Genomic DNA, 18139 nt, shown 5'->3' on the forward strand with positions numbered 1-18139 from the left:
GCGCCTCTGTTCTGTGTGGGGCATGGGGTGGGTGGGCCTCCGGGCAGAGGCAGTGATGGCATGGGCCTTGGCTTAAGCTCTGAGGGCTGCATGCTCTCCAGTAGGGTCTGTCTTTGGGCCCAGAGTTTGTTCATATTTGATTCACTGCTTACTAAACCAACTTCTGGACCTGTTCCTACCAAGAAAGCTCCATCTTACTGGCACATGTAGCCTGCCCACCCTGTGTCCTGGGGTGTGGTGGGAGGAGAGGACTAGGAGCTTGAGGGCTGGAACTGAACCTACAGCTTTTCTGCCTGCCTCCTTCCCTATATACGTTTGCTCTTTCCTTGTGATCTTGGATGCGGAAATGCTTTGGAAAGGCACAATGGATGCTTCGTATCAACGTAAGTTTAGTGGAATCGACTGGAGGGACCTCCCTGGTTTAAGGAATGGTTTAAACCCTTTCTTGTTCATGTTCCCAGTCCTCTGACACCCATGCCCCTGCCTTTCCTTGTGGTAAAGCCAAGGCAGAGAAGGATGGCTGGCCCCCAGATCTTGTCAAGAGTGTTTTTTTGCTGTGCCCCACTAATGGGGCCCCTATGGAAGGATGTGTGTCCAGCTCTGCCGGTGAAGGCATGGCTGGCTGAGTGGCCATCTTGTGGGGTGTCTGTGGAATTCACTGGTCAAGCATGCACATGTTGGAGAGTTGGTTTGGAAACCACCCTGGCTTTTTCTAGCTGTGTGGCCTTGGTCAAATCACAGGCTGAGTTTCAGGGGTCCCACCATGTGTACCACAGGAGTGATTAATGTCTACTACCTCACGCTGTCTTGATTGTGAGCATTGAGAGAGAATGTACGTGGTCAACATATAATGTCTGATGGCACGGTGCCTGGCATGTTCTGAGAACCCGAATGTTAGCAGATGGTATTTATTTACCTCACATTGAAGTTTTTACACCATTTGGCCCCTTCTTGCTGCCCTGTCCAATTTCACTGGCCTCTGCCTGGAATTTGCCCTTCCCCCCCATCCTGAGCCCCCAACCTTGTTCTACAAGATAAGTAGAGTGTCACCTTCCAAGAAGCCCTGTGTGACCCCATCCATATTCTCATCTCTATCCACAAATATGTCTTTACTCCTTCCCCAATAACTCTGTGATTCACTTCCTAGGCAAGGGCTGTGATGTCTGACTTAATCTGTGTATCTCTAATATCTGCATGCCTGCCAGGGCCTGGCAGGCTTACACTAGATCCCTAATAAATGCTGGATGAATAAGGGGGAGTACATGTGTGTATTTGCTTTTTGGGTGTTGTGTGTGTGCGCGTGTGTGTGTTTGACTTTGGTGAGTTCAAGTCTTCACATGCACCTCGCAGTGTCTAGTCGTGTGTGTGACGAGGGCTTGTTTCCAGGTGTGTCAGATGGTGACTGAATGTGGGACTCTATCTTTGACAGTTTATGTCTGTTTCTGAGACAAGTGCATGTCTGCGTGGGTCTGTCTGTGACGGCGCATCTGTGGTTTCTTTCTGATGGGGTGGATGTCCGTTTGTATTCCTGTGACAGATTCTGAGTAGCTATTTCTGGACAGTTTCAGTGACAACACTGCATGTTTGCTTGTGTGTGTGTCTGGGTCTATCCACGTCTGTTTTTGTGACACTGCCTATGTGGCTCTGTCCCATAAGTATTTATGTCTGCCTTTGGCGCAGTACTTGTGTGTCCCTGGAGCATCTGTGTGTCTTCCTTTGACAGACTCAAGGTCTCTCATTTCTGGGACAATACAAGTCTTCCTCGGACGGTGCATGTCTGATGGTGCCATTATCTTTGTGACAAGTTCTGGTGGTGTGTCTGACAAGACATTTCTGTGTCATTGTCACATGGCAAAGTAGGTCCATGTGAATCTCTCGGGAGTGCCTGTCTTTCTGTAACAGTGTTTCTGTGGGTGTCATTCCGGGACATAACTGGCAGCACGCCTGCCTGACAGTGGATGTCAGTCTCTGTGACAGTAGATGTCTGCATGTGTGTCTAGGACAAGTTTCCATGAGTGTGTCTGACTGTATAGGTTTTGTGTATACCACATGGTACTTCTCTGTGCCTTGAGTGCATCTCTGTCCTCCTGCAGCATGAGGATCCACTATTTTCCCCCAAATTTGTGACTGAGGGTATTTTACCACCTATCTGAGCTTTTTCTGTCCCTGTCTCTGTCATCTGGAAGCATATCCCCAAGCCACCATCACTCTGGCTCGCTAGCACCCCACCCCCACCCAAGATCCACTTCCCTCTGCCGTTCCAGGTTCTAGATGTGCTGACTAGGCTCGCGGCCAGACCTAGCCAGCTCTGTCCAGGTTAAGGACTCCAAAACACCCCACTGGCCTCTGCCTCAGGGCGTGGGAACGCTGTCTTTGGTCAGCGCGTCTCCTGCGGTGGTAATCAGGGGGGTTACCCATCCCTGGAAGCCGGACAGGTTCTTCCAGGATCCCAGGCTTCAGTTCTGGGGCAGAGGCCGCTGGTCGCCTAGAGGGCCCTGGTCCTGGATGAGGAGCACTCTTTGGAGACAGGGTCCTGGGTAGCCACAGGCCAGGATTCTTAGAAGCCCGGCCTGGCATTATCTCTGCGCTAATCTCGAAGCAGCGGCTGCAAACCAACTTCCTAGGAAAGGAGGCGGTGCAGTTATTTTTTTTAAGTTTATATCTATATATACACATACACACACATATATAAAAACAACCCCGCGCAACAACCAAAACAAATGCGGTTGCTGCAAAGGGATTCCCAGAACCGGTTTCCTCTTCGCGCGCGCCCCCCACATTTGCATGCGGGCCCGGCCCCCGCGGAAGATCCGGGCATGTATTTGCATAAGGGGGTACTTGAAACGTTGACGGTGGTATGCAAATAAGGACTGGCTCCGATTGGCTGGGGTACAGCAGGTGCCGCGTCCGGATTGATCAAAGCCAAGTGGGCGGGGCTGTCGCCCGGGGCGACTCTCTCGGGAGGCGCGTGCCCCGGCTCAGTAGCGTTGGGGCTGGCGCGCGCGTCGAATCTTAACGTTGCGCTGTTTTGCGGGCGCTCTTGGGCCATCAGCTTCTTTGCCTTCCACCCTGGCGCCCCCAAGTCCTGGCTCCCCAGCTTCGCTACCCCGGGCATCCACGCCCTGCGGGCTCAGCGGGCTCAATCTGCGCAGCACCACCTCCATGTTGACTAAACCTCTGCAAGGGCTTCCCGTGGCCCCCGTGACCCCCACGTCGCCGCCAGGTGAGCGAGGCTCCCCTACCGCGACTAGGCCGAGCGGGCAGAAGTGATTGCGGGCGGTGCGGGGGGAGGGGGGAGGGGGAAAGGGTCGCGCCCGGGCTCAGCACGCAGCCACCCTGACTTCCTCGCCTCCGCCTGCGTAGGAGGCAAGGATCGCGAAGCGTTCGAGGCCGAGTACCGACTCGGCCCCCTGCTTGGTAAGGGGGGCTTTGGTACGGTCTTCGCAGGACATCGCGTCACGGACCGACTCCAGGTATCAACCACGAGGGTCTTGGGTGGGTCAGGGGTGGTGTGTGCGTGTGTGCGTGTGTGTGTGTGGCGAGGGCAGGAGTCCCGAGGCTGGGATGCTGATTGACCAGAGGATGAGCCGACAATGTGTGCGTGGTAGGGTCATGAGGACCAGGATCCGGGTTGGTGGGGGGTGCCCGAGCGCGCGCACGTGCGCGCGCTTGTTTGTGTGTGTGGCGATCCAGGTGGGTATATGGGGGGGAGGGGGTTTCTGGGCAGGGATGCTGGAGGTCCAGGGAGTGAGACTGAGGGGTGGGGGACGTGAGGACTCTAGACCTTGGGATCCAGGGGATGTGTATCTGTGTGGGAAGGTAGAGACCCAGAACCGAGATTTGGGGGATTTCGAGGACAGATGTCCAGCATGGAGTCCTTAGGACTAGGACTCCAGTACAGAGTTGGGGTGTCTTGGAGGATGGGCAGATTGAGGGCTGGGATATTAGGAAATTCAGAGCCCAGGATCTGGAGTGAGGGGTCCTGAAGCCTGAGAAGAGAGAACCCAGGGCCAAGGATGATGGGAGAGGTGAACTTGGTTCTGGGGACTTGGAGGGCAGGTGAGAAGCGCCAGCTCATTTTGGGTTGTGTTGTAGCGAGGTTGGCACCAGAAAGATTAGGGTGAGGGTCAAGACTGGGAGGGATCTGGGGGTCGTCTGCTGGCCCCCTCACCTCAGTCCCCTTCTCCAGGTGGCCATCAAAGTGATCCCCCGGAATCGTGTGCTGGGCTGGTCCCCCTTGGTGAGTATCTTTGGAGTCCCTGACCTGGCGACGCCATCTCTGAAGATGGACTCAACCCCTTGTCTTTCTAGGGCTTGTATGATTCCCTGGGCCCTGTAACGGTGAGGAGAACACTCCTACCGGCCTGTGTTTACTCCCCTGTGGTGACATCCACACCTCCATACAGTTCTGACTCACCCCAGCTCCCCTAGGGCCCTGGATTCTCCCCCTCCAACCCTCCTTTCTCCTCCTCCCTCCAAATACTGTCTCAGGGGCTGCCTGCAGGGCATGCTGGTGGGGAAAGAGGGGCATAGGTCACTGGTTGCCATGGTGACGTGGCTGCTCCTCTTCGGCCGTTAGAACGCTAACGGACAACAGGGCGGGTCTGGGCAAGTTGTAGGGGTGGGAGCGCCCCCTGGCGGACCCTGGGGGAGATTGCGCCTGCTCTGGCTGTGGGACCCAGAGGGAAAAGGTGCGCCTGCGCAGTAGCGAAATTTTCATCACCGTGAGAAAACCGGTCTGCGGCTGTGCTAGTCAGCGGACTGGCCGGGAGAGGGCCCCACCTCAGGCAGGAAGGCTGACTCTGGCCATCCGTGTGCCCGCACTGGGCTTCTGCGAGGGGCGGCTTTTGTCGCCTAGCATTTCTGCCTTTTATTGAGCGCTGTGTGTCTCAGGTTTTACTTCATCATCAAAGTTTACTGTGTTCCAAGTTGCACTAAGTACTTGAGTTCAACACAGTTTTAGATGTTTAGTGACAGTGACAAAACATCACATGATAATATTGAGTTCTTTGTTCTTTTGCAATTAATCGCTTTCAGCTACTTAACAAATGTACATTGAGCACCTACTCTGTGCCAGGCACAATTTTAGGCATTTGGCAAAATATTACATTTACCGAGAGCTCCTTTTGTGCCAGGTCCTTTTCTACTAATTGCTTTTACCTATTTAATAAATATATATTAAGCCCAACCCCTGTTACCAGGCACTGTTATAGTTAGTGAACAAAACAGACAAACCATTATACAATAATAGTATTTATTGTGTGCTTAAGATTTTATTTATTCACTTCAGAGAGCATGCATGCACGTGCACGCGAGAGTGGAGGGAGGGGCAGAGGGAGAGAGCATCTCAAGCCGACTCCCACCAGGCTGAGCACGGAGCCCGACGTGGGGCTTGATCCCACGACTCATGAGATCAGGACCTGAGCTGAAACCCAGAGTCAGATGCTCAGCTGACTGAGCCACACAGGTGCCCCAAGAAGGCTTTTTTTTTTTTTTAAGAACGACTTTCATTTACTGCAATATTTACTGAGCTCCTATAATATGCCAGTTGTGCATCGGCTTTTGGCTCAAACCACCTTTGCCAGTGGCTCTGTTTGAGCCCTTAAGACGAGGAAACTGAGGCTCAGGGAGGGAAGTGGGTTGCTGAAGATCATACAGTCAGGAGGCTGAGGGGCTATGATTTAAGTTCAAGCAAGGAGTCAGCCTCAGAGCTGCTGGCCTGACGTCTGTGTTTTCTTTTCTCTCCCCTTCCCCCCAGTCAGACTCAGTCACATGCCCACTGGAAGTGGCATTGCTGTGGAAGGTGGGTGCAGGTGGTGGGCACCCTGGCGTGATCCGCCTGCTTGACTGGTTTGAGACACCAGAGGGCTTCATGCTGGTCCTCGAACGGCCGTTGCCTGCCCAGGATCTCTTCGACTACATCACAGAGCAGGGCCCATTGGGCGAGGGCCGAAGCCGCTGCCTGTTTGCCCAGGTAGTGGCAGCTGTTCGGCACTGCCATGCTCGTGGAGTTGTCCATCGTGACATCAAGGATGAGAACATCCTGATGGATCTCCGCCGGGGCTGTGCCAAACTCATTGATTTTGGTTCGGGTGCCCTGCTTCATGATGAACCCTATACTGATTTCGATGGTAAGTTTTGGCTAAATCTCAATGGGGGGTACCTTTTATCTTTATGGTCCCTTGATCGTTGACCTCTAGTGCTGGGGTGGCCCATGCTCCTTGATCTATATTGCATCTTTATAAGGTTCTTGAGTTTTAATATTGGAGACTCTCAAGCCTTGTCCTCTGCTAAAGTCCATTTTCTGACAGTGCCCAGACTTGGTGAGGGGATTGTGTTACTATCCTGAGTGTTCCTTTTCTGTATGGTAAAGGGACCCTACTGTTACTTTTAAGTGCTTTTATCCTGTTGAGGCCACTCTGCTGTTACCCTTAACTGTTCTTTTTCTGATGATGAGACTCTGCTGTTATATTTAAAGAATTCTTCAGGTTAGGGGACCCTGCTCAGGTACTGTGTTCTCTTAATTCTGGTGAGAGGACCATACTTCCTGGGGAGGGTGGGGTGGGAGAAGGGCATTACTGGGGAGTGGTCTAATCTCTGGCTTGTGTGCAGGGACAAGGGTGTACAGTCCCCCAGAGTGGATCTCTCGTCACCAGTACCACGCACTCCCAGCCACTGTCTGGTCGCTGGGTATCCTCCTCTATGACATGGTATGTGGGGACATTCCCTTCGAGAGGGACCAGGAGATTCTGGAGGCTGAGCTCCACTTCCCTGCCCATGTGTCCCCAGGTGAGGCCTTCACCAGCCCTAGCTCAGTGGACTCCATCCTTCCCAGGGACTAGTGCCCCCGACTGACTGCTAATCTTCTGTGTGCTTCTGATCTGCAGACTGCTGTGCCCTAATCCGCCGGTGCCTGGCCCCCAAACCCTCTGCCCGACCCTCACTGGAGGAGATACTGCTGGACCCCTGGATGCAGACACCAGCTGAGGATGCACCCCTCACTGCCCCCAAGGGGGGTCCCACCCCTTTGGCCTGGCCCCTGCTGCCCTAGTCCTAGCCAGGCCCCCACTAGTTGGAATAGCCGTCCCATGGCATGCCACAGGGATAGATGGACATCTGTTGACCTGGTTATACAGGTCATTAAAAATCCAGTGTTACTAGGGTCAGAGATTGGGGATCAGGGGTCAGGAGACATAAGCCAAGTCTGCCCACTCCCCATCCCAATCCTGCTAAGGAGCCTTCCTCCCAGAACTTATGGTCTCTTATTCTGGAGGGCGGGGGGGAACTTCCTTATTTTTCATTTTGCTAAGGGTGTTTATTTGGTTGAAGTTCCTTCCATTCTGAGCCCCAGGACTCTTATTCTGATGAGTTGTAGCCCCTACACTGGCACCTCCTGCTACCACCACACACACTTAGTTCAAATGCTCTCACTTGGGCAAGGGTGCTTTCCTTCCAATGCCCCAGCAGCTCTTACTTTAGCAAAAGGACCCTTTCCCCTAGCCCAGGGTCCTATATTCGGTCAAGCTGCTTGCCTACCTCAGCCCAGGGTTGCTTATTCTGGGGGAGGTAATGCCCTATTGTTATCCCAGGACTTTTTTTTAATTATTTTTATTATTATTTTATTTTTATTTTTTTGGTGAGGGGACCCTACTCTGTTATCCCAAGTGCTCTTATTCTGGTGAGGAGAACCCTACTTCCATGATTTGGGAAGGAATGGGAGATGGACACCACCAGAGTCCGCTAGGATGGGGTGGATGGTTTTTTGGGGGATGGGGTGGGGGAAACCAGTCTTGTTGTTTGTTCTCCTGGCCCCCCCCCCATCTTTATCGGATTCTTGCTGCGTCCTTCTGAGCCAGGATTGTCCAGTTGCTGAAATGTAAATACTTATGTATTGGTGGGAGGGGAGCTCCAACTGTGTCCTCCTCTTCCTTCTCCCCCTGCCTGGATTATTTAAAAAAAGCCATGTGTGGAAACCCACTATTTAATAAATGTTATAGAATCAGAAGTGACTGGCCATTTGTAGATGAAGCAAGGAAACACACTATCTGATACATGTTCTAGACTCAGAAGCGACTGGCCATTTGTAGATGCAGCAAGGAAACCCACTATTTGATAAATACAATAGAATCAGAAGCAACTGGCCATTTGTAGATGCTGTGAGGCAATTATGGAGCATCTACTGTATGCGAGCCAAGAGGGAGGTGGGCTGGATCTCTCCTCTGCTCTTGGGAAGCCTTAGCCCTTTGGTACTGTCCTAAAGCTCTTTCATGGGTTCCCCTAAGCAGGACCACAAAGAAAAACTTGATTTCCCCCATTCCAGCTCTTATGTGGCTCCCAGGATATGCAGAAGGGCTCTGTGGGAGATACTGTAGGCACTAAATGTTTGGGACATGTCCCCAGTCAAAGCGGGCTTGCTCGGCCAGAGAAAACTGCCTCCCCCAACCCCGGTGGAGGAAATAAAGCCCTCCTCCCATGGAAGAAAAGGCCTTTCAGGGCACCGGTGAGGGAAGGCTGGGGTTGGGCACTGACAAAAACCTTCCCAGCCCTTCCTTGTTTCCTAATAACATCCAGGGTGTAAGTCACGCGTTTTGCCCCTACCTTTTTCACCTCTCCCTTGCTCTTTTGTTCATCCCTCTCATCTCTCATTCCTCACCTCTTGACGTACCCTCTCTTGCCCCGCTTTCAAAAGCTAACCTGAAAGCCTCTCACCTGATGGCTTACCTGTTCTCTTCGCACTCCTTTCCCTCCTCAACGGGGGCTCGCTTAACCTCCCTGCTCTCGGTCTCACCTCTCCAACGCCTTCTCACTTGTACGGCCTCAACTGCTCTGCTTTTAATGGCTAGTTTACCCGCCTGACCCTCACCTGCCCCGCCCCCTCAATGTCATTTTCCTCCCAGACGCCTGCGGGCTCTTCAGGGGGCGGGGCCTCGCCGGGAGGTGGGGTAAAGAAGAACTTCAGTCCAACCACGAAGGTACCCAGGAGTTTTGGTGCGGAAAGGGCGGGATCATCCGTAGAAGGTGCCAAGGAAGAGCCGGGATAGAAGAGGATCAGCCAAACCAATGAGAGAAGGACACACGATGGGCGGGTGATCTGGAAAGCGGGATCAATGAAGACGAGGGCGGGTCTAGTAACGGGAATGAACCAATGAGGCTCTGTAGAGATGGCAAGAGGCTGAGTCGGCCGCGTGTTGGGTCTCCCCATTCCGACGGAATCTGGAAATCCCAAGGCCGCGGTCTTAAGTTCACTGTCGGGAGCAGACAAGGAAAACCACTGCTCTGGCCAACCCCTCACTCGCCCCACTCCCCACCCCGGAGGCCCGGAAGCGGAAGTGACGGACACGGAAGTGCCCTGCTGTTGCCGAGGGGACGGGCCAGGCAGATGCCAACATGGCAGCGGTTGGGTCTGGCTGTTCCACCGCGGCGACTGGGCCAGGGGCGGTCTCCGCGGGGGCGTTGGAGCCTGGAACCGCGAGTGCGGGTGAGACCGGCTGTGTCCAAGCAGGTGGCGGCCGGGCGAGGGTCGGGATCGCTGTGGGGTTCAGGAAGGTTCCTCATTCAAGCGAGAGGGAGCGTCCCGTATGGACCGACCTATGTGTGTGTGGCGGGGGTGGTGTGGGGGAGGGAGGACGGAACGGCCCTCCATGAGTCTGTTGGAAGGCAGGGAAGAGACCATTCTGAGGGTGATGGGGGGGTCCCTTCCGCAGATGGAGAGTGGAGATCATTCTGAGTCTGGGGGGTTATTGCCTTTGGGGGGGAGGAGGCTAAGACCACTAAGACCATTCTGAGTATGTGAGGGGTCCGTCCTTAGAGAAGGGAGAGAGCATTCTGAGGGTGGGAAAGTTCTTCCTTGAAGAAGAGAGAGAGGCTATTCTGAGGGTGGTGGTTTCTTCCTTAAAAAGGGATAGGGGCTGTTGTGAATTAGGGTGGGGCGGGTCCTTCCTTACCCGACTTAGAGGGTCCATTTTGAGGATTGGGACGTCCGTTATAAGGAGATAAGACCGTTCTGGGGGGGGGGGCTCCCTTCCTAATGGTGGTAGAGTTCATTGTATGTTGGAGTGGGAGGGTCTTTCCTTACATGGCAGAGAAAAGACGTTGTAAGGGTGCGGAGCCCTTCTTTATAGGGGGGAGAGTTTGTGAGTGTGAGTAGAACAAGGAATGATTCCTTGGCTGGAGGTAGGGGAGGTTCGGTGGTGGGAGGATGACTGGACCATGTGGAGTATAGGGAAACATCCTTATGTCCTCGAGGGAAGCAGACCATTCTTGGTGCAGTAACCATTTATTATAGGGGGTTCAATAATCCTAGGGACTGTGGAGGAATTATTTCTTAAGTTTGTGAAACCATTCTGTGTCAGAGGGGCTCTGGTGGTCATAGAAGGTAGGAGTTGGAGAGACCATTCTTAGTGTGAGGGGATGGCATAATATCTTAGATGGGAGAAAGACCGTTCTTTAGGGGGTGGACGTGCCTTATGTAGTGGTCTCGTTCCCTTTGTTGAGGTATCATTCTTTACAAAGGACAGCCCCTCATTAAATAGAAGCATCATTTCATATAAATCTTCGGTTTGCTCACCCACATAATGGAATCCTTGTAACTCAGAGATCAGAGCAACATAGGGGTCTGCTGAGGTAATCCACGTAAATCCTTTATCCAAGCCATAGGCAGACGGTCAGCACGCAATAAATGTTGAGAATGTGGTTGGTATTCTGTCTTGGGGTGAGTTGCTTCTCACACAGAGGAGGCAGAGAGGGGGCCGAGTGTGTCCAGCACCTGCTCCAGTCATTTCCTGATACCTCAGCAAGGATTCTGGGTGTGGTCTGGACAGGGTGAGGCCCACTTCCTCCTTTGGGGTTCTTCCTGCCTGTCGAGGCAGTAGAAGTAGATGGGAGTCGGACCCTCTTTGGGTCAGGATAGAGGAGGAAGAGCAGAGCGAGGAAGTGGCAGTGGCTAGGAGGATCCAGGTTGAGAAAGGAGTGAGGGGGAAGGTGGTGGTGTGGCTGTGCCCCAGCAGCTTCTGACCCCTTCTTCCCCCTTGCTCGTTCCATTTCCCACAGCTCACCGGCGCCTCAAATACATATCCCTAGCTGTGCTGGTGGTCCAGAATGCCTCCCTCATCCTCAGCATCCGCTACGCCCGCACACTGCCTGGGGACCGCTTCTTTGCCACCACTGCTGTGGTCATGGCCGAAGTGCTCAAAGGTGTCACCTGCCTGCTGCTGCTCTTCGCACAGAAGAGGGGTATGAGCCAGCAAGGGGGGGCTGCACTGGGGTCAGCGGTGGGACGTTGTGTGTCTGTGTGTGTGTGTGTGTGTGTGTGTGTGTATACACCCATGCCCACATGGAGGTTTTGCTGTGGGAATATCACTGTATCACTGTGTCTAAAACTGTCTGGGGAGTGTGTAAGTGCAGTTAAGCTGCCTTGTCCCTACAGCTATGAGTAGCTGCAGCCAAACATTAATACCCCTAATGCCCTGGAAGCTAGCCTGTGTGGACTGTAGGAGTGAGACAGTCTGTACCCATAAGGTAGCAGGTGACCCTGACAGGGTGATTCATTGATTTCCCTTTGACTTTGCATTATGGATCATTTTAAACATACACAAACTCGGGGAGAATAATGAAATAATAAAATGTCCATGTACCCATCACCCAGATTCATCAGTTGTCAACTCATGGCCCCTCTGCCATTAAACAGCATCAGTGATTATCCACTCACTACCAGTCTACATGTCTGCCTACCTACCCACCCCCCGCCTTACCATACTGCAGTGTGTCCCACATGAAGTAGTAGTATTTTGACGTAAACCCCCACCACCTTACTATCTTGAATAAATATTTTGGTACATTTTAAAAAAACAACTGCAGTATCTAAAAATCATACATCAAAAAATGACCCATAGTTTTTAAAGTTAATAAAATAATCAAATATCCAGTCAAGTGTTCACATTTGTAGTGGTTTCTCAAATATCATAAAAGTTTTTAGGAATTTGTTTCAGTCAGGTGTATATAAGGTCAGTGTCTTGCAATTGGTCGATGTCTTCTGTTAACCTCTGGGTTCCTCTCCAGCTCTTTGTGATCTGCAGTTAATTTCTTGAAGAGAGCAGGTCATTTGTCTTGGAGAGTTTGGACAGCCTGGATTTTGCTGGCTGCCTCCCTGTGATTTCATTTGACATGTTCTTCTACCCTCTGTATTTCCTAGAAGTTGGATTTATCTACTCTTTTCAACACCTCCCTAAAGGCCTGCTTTAAAACGTTGCCAGTTGTTTCTCTACAAAGGCCTTGCCGGGGCACCCGGGTGGCTCAGTCAGTTAAGCATCTGACTCTTGATTTCAGCTCAGGTCATGATCTCAGAGCACACTGGGCTCTGTGCTCAGCAGCGGGAAGTCCGCTTGAGATGTTCTCCCTTTCCCTCTGCCCATCCCCCTGCTTGTGTGCACACACACTCTAATAAATAAATAAGTCTTCAAAAAAAAATAAATAAAGGCCTTGCCTCTGTAAAGGATTCAGATGTATGTTCTAGCCCCGCTCTCAGTATTTACACTGAAGAAAACGTTCTTGCCCACTCGTTAGCTCCAGGGCCCTGGGAGGCAGCAGTTTGGGAACCCACCTGTTCTATTTTTGTCTTTCTTTTTTTTGTTGTTGTTTAAGTTGAAGTATAGTTGACCTATACAGTTTACCCTTGAACAACATGGGTTTGAGCTGTGCAGGTCCACTTAGATGCAGGTTCTTTTCTAATAAATACAGTACTGACAATGTATTTTCCTTATGATTTTCTTTCTCTAGCTCACTTGAATTTAAGAACACAGTATGTGGTACATATAACATGCAAAATGTTAGGTGTTGTCAGTAAGGCTTCCAGTCAACAGTGGGCTATTAAGAGTTAAGTTTGGGGGTTGGGGGAATCAAAAGTTCTCTGCAGATTTTTAACTCTGTGAGGGGTTGATGCCCCGACTCCTGTGTTGTTCACCGGTCAACTGTAACACTGTATTAGCTTCAGGTGTGCAACATACTGACTCAACAGTTCTCGACATTACACAGTGCTCACCGCACTAAGTGTAGTCACCATCTGTCACCATCCAGAGTTATTACCGTGTTGTTGGCTGTGTTCCCTGTGCTGTACTTCTCATCCCTGTGCCTTACTTGTTTTTATAACTGGAACTTTGTACCTCGTAATCCCCTTCGCCTACTTCGCCCATCTCCCACCCCTCCTCCCCTCCCGCAACTACCAGTTCTCTAGGAGCTTGTGAGTCTCTTTCTATTTTTGTTGTTGTTTGTTTTGTTTTTTAGATCCCACAAGTCAGTGAAATCATTTGTCTTTCTTGGTCTCACTTCTTTCACTTAGCATAGTGCCCTCGAGGTCCATCATCTGCTCTGTTCTCAGTTGATTCTGAGACACTTCCAAGTGCTCACTGTGGCAGGCCCTGCCCCGGCCGTCCCTGTTAGCTGCGGCCGTCCCTGTTAGCTGCGCAGGCTTCATCCTGCCCTCAGGGGACTGGTCCTGCCCTCAGGGGGCTGATATTGTAGATGGGGAGCAGAGCCAGAGGCTTAAACTGCAAGCCTTCGCCTCAGATCCACAATTTCAACCCCACCCCCATGTTCTGTTTTGTTTTTCTTGAATTAGTTTTGTGGTAAAACTTGGCCTGACCCGATGCCGGGCTATTTGTATATCTGTGTTTTTAATATTTCTCATTTGGTGTGAACATTTTTACAAGTCGCCACAGAAATACGAGTATGTGTGATTGTGGTGCCCAACCCCCTGTGTGTGGGCTGTGTTATGTGAAGGGCCTGCTAGGTCTACTGTGGTATTTTTCTGACACCTGGAAGATGTCTAACACCCAAACCCCTGGGCCCAGAGAATTGGGGTTAGGGAGTTCTAGATTGGTAATTACTCCCGGGATTACTGCCCTGAAGGGCCAGGACAGGGTTTTGTGAACGAGCCGTCAGCACGAGTTCCTGGGATAACCCAGTGCAGTAGTTGTGGGGGTTTTCACACAGGAACAACACTCAGCTGAGACTGAAAAGATGAACTGCAAAGAAGTGCGGTGAGCTTTGCAGAGGCCTTACTCTCCAGGAAGGGGTTCTCACGTATTGGTGGGAGCCAGTCCGGACCAGACTTGGCTGCTTAATAGTCCAGCTTCCACTCTTCCGTGTGGCAAGGGCAGCCACATCATTGTTTGTCGGGGTCATTGTTTGTAGGGCCCAGCGGAGGGAGACATGGCCCCCGCCCTCAGGCAGCTTGCTGGCCAGTAAGGAGCTAGGATGAGTGTCAAAGTCAAGTTTCAGACTTCCGCTCTGGTCAACAGTCTTGCATTCATACTCCTAAGGCTTCTACTTCACAAGCTAGTTCATGCTGACGATTTCTTTGGATAGACGGGTATTGAGTGCTTGCCCTGAATGGGCCTCCCTGCCAGGGAGGTAGGCTGCAAGCTGAGTGAATACAGTCTGTGATCCTCAGACGCAGAGTTAAGAATGATTGTTTTGTGTCCATGAAACTGCTAGCCAAGAGGCCTGCTGGAGATGTGGTTGTACTGTAGGGAAACAGCACAGACCTCATTCGAGCCCTCAGGAAGTCAGAGCGTGGTGGGGAGACGCAGGACCTGGCCCAGTCCTGGCTCTCAGAGGATCTTCAGTGCTGAAGAGGGCTATCCTCCCCCCCCATACACCCCAGGTAACGTGAAGCACCTGGTGCTCTTCCTCCACGAGGCTGTCCTGGTGCAGTATGTGGACACACTCAAGCTCGCGGTGCCCTCTCTCATCTACACCTTGCAGAATAACCTCCAGTATGTTGCCATCTCCAACCTGCCAGCTGCCACTTTCCAGGTGAGCCCCATGCCCAGCATGGCCTCGGAGGAACCAGCTGGGGTCGGGGAGGTAGGAGGCTGATGAGGGAGGGCTGCAGAGAGCTGGGGCTGTGTCACCTTTGAAATGTCCTTGGCTCTCCCTCAACCTCAGGTTCTGCATCTGTGAGAATTGGGAATGGGAATGCCTCCTCACCAGGATGCTGGGATGGCTAAAAGAAATAATACCTGAGAAGAGCCCTTGGTTGGCAATAGACGAGCTTTTGGCTGTTTGCAGGCAGCCTTGGAAAATAGTTAAAGAGTCTGGATTCTGGGTCCAGGCTCCCTGGGTCCCAATCCCACCTCTGCTACTTCCCAGCTGTGTGATCTCGGGCAAGTCACTTAACCTGTCTGTGCCTTAGTTTTCTCATCTTTCCATCAGACATTACAATAGCGCCCACTTCATCTGTGAGCACTGAATGGATTCACGTGAAGTGCTCAGACCCACTCTAGCACACAGCGAGCACTGTGTCAATGTTTGCCGACGTTATCACCATGGCTGATTTGCTTGCATCAGCACCTAGTTATCAAGGCCCCCCTGCCCTCGTCAGAGAGCCTGTCACCCGTTCACTCACCTGCTGCGTGAGCTGGTTCACAGACAACAGCTATGTTTTACAGATGGTGATGTCTGGGCCCAGACGGGGCAAGTGCTTTGTTCTTCATCACACAGCCAGAAAGTGGGGTTGGGATGGGGACTTGGGTGTGGCCAGGGACTTCCTTGTGGAGCTGTGGACTTTCTGGGAGGCACCGCAGGGCTGTTAAGCGGCCTGCCAGTCCGCAGCCGAGGGCTGGGTATTTTTACTGTCACCCGCCCCGCCCTGTCCCTCCACCGGGCACATGGAGGGGACAGCCCTTAGTGCCTTCCGCATGCATGCCGCACGCAGGTGACGTACCAGCTGAAGATCCTGACCACGGCGCTGTTCTCCGTGCTCATGCTGAACCGCAGCCTTTCGCGGCTGCAGTGGGCCTCCCTGCTGCTGCTCTTCACTGGCGTCGCCATTGTCCAGGCACAGCAGGCCGGCGGCGGGGGCCCTCGGCCGCTGGATCAGAACCCCGGGGCAGGCCTGGCGGCCGTCGTGGCCTCGTGTCTGTCCTCGGGCTTCGCGGGGGTCTACTTTGAGAAGATCCTCAAGGGCAGCTCGGGCTCGGTGTGGCTGCGCAACCTGCAGCTGGGCCTCTTCGGCACGGCGCTGGGCCTGGTGGGGCTCTGGTGGGCCGAGGGCACTGCCGTGGCCCGCCGCGGCTTCTTTTTCGGGTACACGCCCGCCGTCTGGGGCGTGGTGCTCAACCAGGCCTTTGGTGGGCTGCTGGTGGCTGTTGTCGTCAAGTACGCCGACAACATCCTCAAGGGCTTTGCCACCTCCCTGTCCATCGTGCTGTCCACCGTTGCCTCCATCCGCCTCTTCGGCTTCCACGTGGACCCGTTGTTTGCCCTGGGCGCTGGGCTGGTCATCGGTGCCGTCTACCTCTACAGCCTTCCCCGAGGTGCAGCCAAAGCCATAGCCTCCGCCTCCGCCTCCGCCTCCGGGCCCTGCCCTCACCAGCAGCCTCCGGGGCAGCCACCGCCACCGAAGCTGTCTTCCCATCGCGGAGACCTCAGCACGGAGCCCTTTCTGCCCAAGTCAGTGCTGGTGAAGTGAGGGCTGGTGGCGGTGGGGGGCGACAGGGAGGGGGACTGGGTGGAGGGTGTTGGGCATCTGCAGGGACCTAAGCTGCCACTGGGCCTGGCTCCTCTGGGATTGGAAGAGTGTTTTCTCCCAGGTCATGGAGACTTCTGGAGGGGCGTGGGACTGGGCGGGGCGTCACGCGAACCCTTCCTCGCAGACTGAGCCCCCCCCTCCCCTGGAGGGGGTTTTGAGAGCTGCCTCCTCTGCCTCAGTCAACCCCTTTGGGGACCAGCTTGGTGGTATTGTCAGTCAAGGCCTTTCTTCACCTGCCTGCCCTCCGCTGGCGGTGTCCTGTCATCCATGCCTGGGAGAGCCCCTCCCAGCAGTCCCTCCACCTCCGTATGGACAAATTGGACAAAATCCTACAGCTCTCTTAGTGACGGATGCCTGCCTGTGGGGTTCAGCTTCCTGTAGCTTGAGGCCTTCTTGCCTCCCTCACAACCACAATGGATGGCGTTAGCAGCTCGGGTCTTTTTGTGTGTGGCCTTGGGGCAGCTTCCCTGACGGGAGACCCTTGAAAACGGGCCTCTTGTGGGCACCCCTGGGAGAGAGGCGGGCGGGCGCTGAGATGCTTTGCATCCGCCCGTTCCGGGGGAGGGTGCGGTAGGGGCCATCTGTTTTTTTAGTGGTTTGGGAATTTGTGGTGTAATCAGATAATTAACGATCCAGGGTGTGAGAAAGCAGGCGGGGGGAGGTCCTTGGAGTGGCTGAATCTCATTGAATCTAAGACGCTGTCAGATGGCGGATGCAGGGTTCTTTTCCGAGACATCCCGAGAGGGAGAGTAAAGCTGCCAACCACACTCTTGATAACGCACTGGCTGTATGAGGCACCCTGACTCTGTGACAGGGTGAGGGTGTCTTAAAATCGCTGAAATGTGGAAGCTGCCCCCTGCACTCCCCAAAGCTTATTAACCCCTTAACTGTCTCCCAGGACGTGTGTGTGTATGTGTGTGCGTGCACGTGCATGCGTGCGTTTGTGTGTGTGTGTGTGCGCGTACACGCACCCGTGGAAGAGGCCTGGGCTGTCTTTGCTCTATTGTAAATAGGGTCGTTGGATCTTTATTTTTGATTAATTTGTTCTGATTTTTTTGGTTTGTTTTCTAAGGAACTGTAATGAACAAATGTCAGGAGACCCAATGCCAAATAAAGATGTTGTATTTATTTAGTCCGCGTGTAGCTTTCTGACCCCAAGGACTCACTGTCTGAGTGGGCCCTGTTACTAACCCCAGGACTACCAGACTCACAACCGCCGCCCTCGCTTGCTCAGGATGCCCGCCTACCAGCCCACCCCAGCTGTGTTTCTCTCTTCCTCCCCGTTCCCACCACAGGTTGCTCACCAAGGTGAAGGGTTCGTAGCCGCTGGGATCGAAGACGCTGGCCTGGCCTCCTTCTCCCCTCTTGCCCTGGCCCAGCCAGGACCAAACTCTGATCAGTATTAGGGGTGGGGGGAGGTAGACACTGAACCCCAACCTGGCCCCCCCACCCCCTCGCTCCCACACAGGGGTGACACAACCAAACTCTGGGAATGAGGGCGTGGACAGGACCCCCCTCAGCCTCCAGCCCCCGTCACCCCCATATCCCTGCCACTCCCGCACTTTCTTAGGTGAGTTTTTGCAAATAAAATGTGTTTCGCATCTTGCTGGC

The 18139-nt window shown here is 53.3% G+C and overlaps 2 protein-coding genes across 3 annotated transcripts; both read left to right on the top strand.

Moving 5' to 3' along the window:
* The first annotated feature begins 2968 nt into the window (after nt 1-2968).
* PIM2 (Pim-2 proto-oncogene, serine/threonine kinase) lies at nt 2969-8005 on the top strand. Of its 2 annotated transcripts, XM_087860037.1 has the most exons (6): nt 2970-3223; nt 3364-3473; nt 4190-4240; nt 5759-6131; nt 6613-6789; nt 6888-8005. In XM_087860037.1, the coding sequence occupies exons 1-6, from the start codon at nt 3163-3165 to the stop codon at nt 7049-7051; spliced, it is 936 nt and encodes a 311-aa protein (XP_087716163.1). In that variant the 5' UTR covers nt 2970-3162; the 3' UTR covers nt 7052-8005. The 2 variants fall into 2 exon arrangements, with proteins under 2 accessions (XP_087716164.1, XP_087716163.1); XM_087860038.1 differs by lacking the exon at nt 6613-6789 and having other exon boundaries at nt 2969-3223.
* A 957-nt stretch (nt 8006-8962) lies between these two features.
* Nucleotides 8963-18129, top strand: SLC35A2 (solute carrier family 35 member A2). Its single transcript, XM_087860036.1, has 5 exons — nt 8963-9478; nt 11050-11232; nt 14660-14811; nt 15713-16449; nt 17824-18129. The coding sequence occupies exons 1-5, from the start codon at nt 9388-9390 to the stop codon at nt 17849-17851; spliced, it is 1191 nt and encodes a 396-aa protein (XP_087716162.1). The 5' UTR covers nt 8963-9387; the 3' UTR covers nt 17852-18129.
* The last annotated feature ends 10 nt before the right edge of the window (nt 18130-18139 follow it).

This window comes from Ursus americanus, chromosome X, assembly GCF_024610735.1.
Source record: "Ursus americanus isolate L20-20 chromosome X, mUrsAme1.1.p, whole genome shotgun sequence".
In the NCBI taxonomy this organism is placed as follows: Eukaryota; Metazoa; Chordata; class Mammalia; order Carnivora; family Ursidae; genus Ursus; species Ursus americanus.